Below are 6288 nucleotides of genomic sequence, written 5' to 3'. Positions count from 1 at the left end.
TTTTTTATTTATTTTTTTTTTTTCGGTTTCAGCATCACTGAATCACAAATACAAATATACAAATGATGATTGTGTGTGGTTTTTGTTATCCTTTACATGTTGATACAAGGCCTAGCTCTTATCCTATCTGTGGTCAACTAAAAATCCCAAATATGCGAGGCAAAACAACAAACAGTATTGTATGTACACATGGAGTATTGTATAGCCAATGATTGGGCTAGTAAAATAGCCTGTGGGGTAATGAAATCTACATAGAACAAGCTCAGTTGGCTAGTAAAAAAAAAAAAATGAAAAATTCAGCCAAGTTATAATATTATGTACGTAAAAACTAAAGTCTAAAGCCTTGTTCGCACTGGATTTAAAAAATGGTAAATTTAACCAGGGTAACTTTAACCAAAGTCATGGGTACATTTCACCATTGTTCGCACTTGGATTATTTACGCGGTTAGTTTTACCATAGTTTTACCAAGATTTAACCTTGTGTATAAAAAGTTTGTGACTTCAACTTCCGGTTTTGTTCGAGCAATGTCAACATGGAAGAAGACAGAATGGCTTCAGGCAAAAAAACAAAAAAAAACCGAAACTGGACATACGAGGAAACTATAACTTTGATAAATTTATGGGGAGGTAGAGAAAGCCAGGCAGGTCATGAACTCAGAAAGTTTTAACCATGTTGCACGTTCGGATTGGACTTCTTGACCAGCGTGGTTAGTTTAACCGAGACCGTGGTAAGTTTTACTGGGCAGGCTGAGGTCGGTAAAATTAACCATTCGGCTTGGTTAATTTAACCCTGAGGGAATTGTAACCGACGTTCGGATTGGATTTTTTTTGGTGACACTACTTCTGTCACTGTCTCTGCATACAAACCTGGCAGCTATTTGCACAGATTTCAGTCTTTATGTGAGGTCCTTACTTAAAGGGTCCTATACTGTGCAACTGTATTAAGTTATGTTACTATGTTATGTATTTTAAAGTCAGATGTTATCTTAAGCCCCTATCGCACTGGACTTAATTTGGTCAAATTAACCGAATTAATGTTGCAACACCTACACTCTTCAATTACGTCAAAAAGCATACTGACAAAATTTCCTTTAAAAAAAAATCATCAATAGCCAAGTTGCATATCAGTGCAAACTTTCCTCACTCCAGTTGCCCACACCACCTGTCGCAAGAACTCAACAGCATTCAATATACCGAGAGCTATCAAAAACTGTTACAAATAATCAATTTCCCTAATTGTAGAATAGAATAATCTTCCTTCTTCTTACTCATCACCCTTTGCGTTTGACTTCAAGTATAAAGTGTTGTGAAGAATTAAGCACTACTTTTTTAACCATTAACTCATTTTGTCTTCGATCACTTCATCGTTCAACTGTCTTAGTGAAAAGGGAGGTAATTCCTCCCCTGGGTTTATAGCCTCTCTACTCAAACAAATATACACACAGGTTGCTTAATTTTTAATAATATATTACAAATTGATCATATATAATGTATGTTAATATATTATCATGTATAGAATTATATGTATATTAATGCACAGGGGAATTTGGGTATGATGCTTCTCACCATACATGTAGAGCCAAGACATGTCTCTTGGACTTGCATGATGTATGGGCCCTAACCTTAAGGTGTCAAATACTGTCAGTTCATGCTGTCACTCTATTTTGTGTTTCAATCTGCTCATTCTTCTATGCTGATTTCATAACACATTCATCTAGGTGAAAAGGGAGGTACTGTCCTCCCCTGGGTATAAAGCCTCTCTACCTCCTCTAACACAAGGGGAAGTAATACAAGTACTGTATTTAAAAAGAGAATCAATGCGGATGTATTGCTTAGTTTTTACAGTAGTGTAAATGCACTCCATGATACAGATTGATGTTACAGTGGCCCTATTTATTGTTTTATAGTACTGATTCGCAAAATTTACAGCATTCATTTTGAAAAGAAGACCAATCTTTACATTGCAAAATTGGCCTCAAAAAGAAGCCCATCCAAAACAAAAAACAAAAAACAAAAACAAAAGCCCATGGCTTAAATTCAAGGTTTTAATATAGCACTCTCATGGTATCTACTATAAATACATTTAATGCAGATCAAGGAATGATATAGAACTATAAAAGAGCCCTGCTTAAAAAAGGTGTGATTTAGAATCACCTTCACAATTAAAAAAATCAGGCCTTAACAGGAGTGTCAATAAAGCATGTCTGTTCTCGACGACAGTAGCAAACAGAATGTCTGTGCATGGCGTCTGCTTATACTCTCTAAAAAGATGTAAATATGTATCATCACATGTTATACAAGGCCTATAATTTGGTGTTGATTTAAGTGCTAATTTCTCATTGACTCATTCTATTATAGGTTTGTGAAACATGCTCTGATAGAAGCCCACAATAAAATTCTATCAAGAAAAGTCCTGTCACCGATTTGATAATACCAGGAATCCATTTATTGTATCCACGATACTCTCGTACAGCTACAGTTTCCCCTACTGTGAATTTGCGCACATTACTTGGAGACTTTTTCTCCATTTTCTCATTCACGACATCCACCTTCCTCGCAATGTTTTGTTTGTTTTAATGCTCTCTGCCTAAGAACAACTTTGCAAGTGTTTCTTGGGTTGTGGTTTGTGGAGTTGATCTATAATAGACCTTTCCGGGCTGTCAATCAAACTTCCAAGTAACCAATCAGAACAAGGCATATACGCGCTGTTTACAAACACGTTTTCCACACAAACACGCACGAATTACGAGTTTGTGCAGTGCGAGAAGCGACGTCGATATGACTATGCAGTACAAGAAAACCCTTACCATGAAGCCAAAAAAAGAGAACAAAAATTGTCTAGGCCTACGGTTGAATATGGCTTGTGGAAGACGGCATGTCCTATATTTCAACAGGGTAAACAAGCATACAGCTCAACGGTAGGATTTCATTTATTTAAGTTAAGTGAGGCCTACAAAAATAATCGGGTCTCGTCTCGGGGTTGGCCTAGCCACAATGCCTAGGCCTACATTTTAAGATATTCGACCTCAGCAGCTGCATTCCGCGATGGATCGCGCCTGATATTAATTTTTCTAATAAATTGTGATCTATAAATAGATTGTCAGGAAAATATTCAACAGTAATGACAATGCAGGCCTTCCCTAGGCAGCTTAGATTAGGCCAATGACAGTAGGCCCTAAAATGTATTTTAATCCTTAGCCTAGCTGCCTCTAATATGCAAGAGATTTTTGTGTTACGTACAAATCATTAATAAATACAATATACTTTTTTTCATAGCATTTTGTTATTGGAGAATGGTCAAACTATTGAATATCCTGACCCAGTAAATAAATGCAGATGGAACAGTACCAACCGTGCGTAGACGTCCCCTACCAGAAATCGTCGCTCACATCACGAACTAACACAATTAAATTCAATTGTGTTAGTTCGTGAAATCAAAAAAGCGCGTCAAAATACGCGCTGTTGTCGTTAAGGACTTTTTGTGTGGTAAAGAATACAAAATTGCTTGACAACCAATACGCGCTCTTTTTGACGCGCTACTGTGATTTCACGAACTAACACAATCTACTTTGATTGTGTTAGTTCGTGATGTGAGCGACGAAATAGAGAAACCAAAACAAAATATCACAGAATGTAAGTTAGGATAGTCATGAGTAGATTTTTCATATGATTAAAAAACGGTAACTGTAGGCCTACAGGGTTTGGTATACAGGAGTTGGTGCTGAAGTTTGTTACCACTTGTATTGTAAACTTGAATATTATTAAGAAAAGTAAATGAAGAGAATAATGTTGGCAGCATATGTGCAATATAAAAAAAAAACAATTGTAAAATAAAGAGTAACAATTTTAATAGATAATGCATAACATTGAGAACATATTATTACAACTATCACTAAATTAATTATATAGCAATATATTTTAAATATAAAATTGTATTACTTTTTTTTATCAATCTTTAGTTTTCATTTATAATGCTGTATGTATTATTAAAAGGTTGCTGATAAATTAAAGGTAAAAAAATCCTTTTTATCCTCCATTTGAAAAACCTTTTTGCAAGATATGAAATATTTTTGATGCTATGGCCTTTCCAAATACAAAAAGGTCTACGCAAGATGTGTATACTGTATGTATAATTCCTTATGTACATTCAGGGCCGCCAAAAGGGGAAACTGTAACAGGCGCAAGGGTTGGTGTGGGCCCCCAGTTACGAGCGTGAAGCACGAGAAAGATTGTACGATTGATAGGGCCCTGTCAATCTGGAGGAGCCCATTATTAGGGGACCCATGACATTATTGAGGGCCCATAATAGTAATTATTTTTGAAAAATATATGGGAAATGCTACCTGCAATTTTTATGGGCCCCTGGTAAACTAGGGCCCTGGGGATCTTTTCCTCCTTCCCTCTCTTGGTGGCCCTGTGTCTGTCTCTTATACACATCTAGATGTGTATAAGAGACAGGGTTTTTAATTCGAAACCTTCCTGTGACCTTACCCCGATTTGCAAGAACAAGAAGAATCGATGAGATTTTATGCTGAAATCTCGATGTGAAACCATGGAGATGAATAAGACTTCCGCATTAATCGCCAGCAATTTCCATCAACTTTTAGTGTCATTATTTTAATTATATGAATGTATACTTGCAAATAGTAATTTAGACCTCTTTTTAAGACACTTTCTGATACATTTTTATGATTCGACAGAAACGTAAAACAGATATTGTCCGGAATACCTAACAACCACTCTGTGCCCGCGACCGCACAGCCAGCCATGTTTTCTTCTACAAAATGATGTTGTTTGTGGGACCTTAGCAACAATATCCAAGGGGCGGGGCTTAGCGGAAAGGTCTATTGAGCAGAAACGTTGACAGCCTCTTTCGTAAAGAACTATGCTGTGCTCTTGATGCCCTCATAGCCTGCTTAAAGGTTTGAACGAACCGTTCCACCAGGCCTTGGATGATACTGGGCAGAAGTTGTATGTCGAATGCCGTTGGCTTCCATAAACCGTTTGTATGTATGTGCGATAAACTGCGGACCATTGTCCGTTACCAACTGTTCTGGCAACCCATTCCTCGCAAATACACTCCTCAATATTTCAATGGTTTGTTCACTTGAGGTTGCTGACATTTCAATCACCTCTGGCCACTTAGAATGTGCGTCCACTAAGAGGAGGAACATTTTCCCCTCAAATGGTCCTGCGAAGTCTGCATGCACCCTTTTCCATGGTCTTTGGGGCCACTCCCATGGATGGACTGGGGCTGCTATAGGCATGTTTCTGTTAGCCTGGCATCCGGTACATCGCTTTGTAACTTCCTCTAGTTCATGATCGATACCAGGCCACCATACAAAACTTCTGGCGAGCGATTTAATTTTAACCACGCCCATGTGTCCTACATGAATTTCTTCTAATACTCTTTGCCTTAGCTTCTCTGGAACGATGACTCTAATTCTCCAAATCAGACATCCTTGATGAACTGACAGTTCTGTTCTCCTATTGTAAAAAGGTGTCAGTTCCTTACATACCAGTGTTGACCAACCTCTCATTACTGCATCAAACACTTTTGACAATGTCATATCCTTAACGGTTTCTCTCTTAATGTCGTCGCTGGTCAATGGTAAATTATCAATTTGCGACATTAGAAACACATGTGTTGCATCGTATTCCTCTTCCTCTACATGCATCTGCTTGGTCAGAAGACGAGATAGCTCATTAGCATTGCCATGACCCTTAGTGCACTTGTATTTGATTTGGTACTGGAACCCCGCAAGAAATAGGGTGTATCTTTGTAGCCATACTGCCGTTGTTATTGGGATTCCCTTCTGAGGGTGAAAGATGGACACCAAGGGCTGATGATCAGTCACCAGTGTAAAAGTTCTCCCAAATAAATATGCGTGAAACTTCTTCACCGCCCAAACAATCCCCAGTGCTTCTTTGTCAATTTGAGCGTAGTTCCGCTCCGCTCTCGTTAATGACCTGGAAACAAAAGCAATAGGTCTTTCTGATCCATCTGCGAATGTGTGTGACAGTACTGCCCTAGCCCATAGGGTGAAGGGTCCGATGCAACTTTTACCGGTTTTTTTAGGGTCGTAGTGTGTTAACACCAAATCTGAAGTCATAGCATCTTTGACTTCCTGAAATACTGTACCTGTTCACAAGCTTGTGACCACTGCCACTTACATCTGCTTCCAGCAATTGGTGTAGAGGTCTTAACATGGTAGCTAGTCAGTGTTATGTCTCTCATTCACTCACTGAGACAAATGAACAACAAAGCCACATCTAAGTAATCCAAAC

General features: G+C 38.2%; 1 protein-coding gene across 1 annotated transcript; it reads right to left on the bottom strand.

Annotated features, from left to right (window-relative positions):
* Nucleotides 1-4916: 4916 nt before the first annotated feature.
* On the bottom strand, nucleotides 4917-6113 carry LOC117111576 (uncharacterized protein K02A2.6-like). The gene has a single exon (XM_033254525.1). The coding sequence runs from the start codon at nucleotides 6111-6113 to the stop codon at nucleotides 4917-4919; it is 1197 nt and encodes a 398-aa protein (XP_033110416.1).
* Between the last annotated feature and the right edge of the window lie 175 nt (nucleotides 6114-6288).

Source organism: Anneissia japonica, unplaced genomic scaffold (genome assembly GCF_011630105.1).
Source record: "Anneissia japonica isolate Jap-2015-1 unplaced genomic scaffold, ASM1163010v1 scaffold125820_len85811_cov114, whole genome shotgun sequence".
NCBI lineage: Eukaryota > Metazoa > Echinodermata > Crinoidea > Comatulida > Comatulidae > Anneissia > Anneissia japonica.
Note: the sequence above shows the minus strand (reverse complement) of the source record. Positions and strands in the feature narration are given on the sequence as shown.

Excerpts from the sequence above, each read along its gene's own strand:
- LOC117111576 (XM_033254525.1), bottom strand. The coding sequence starts at position 6,113 with ATGACTTCAGATTTGGTGTTAACACACTACGACCCTAAAAAAACCGGT.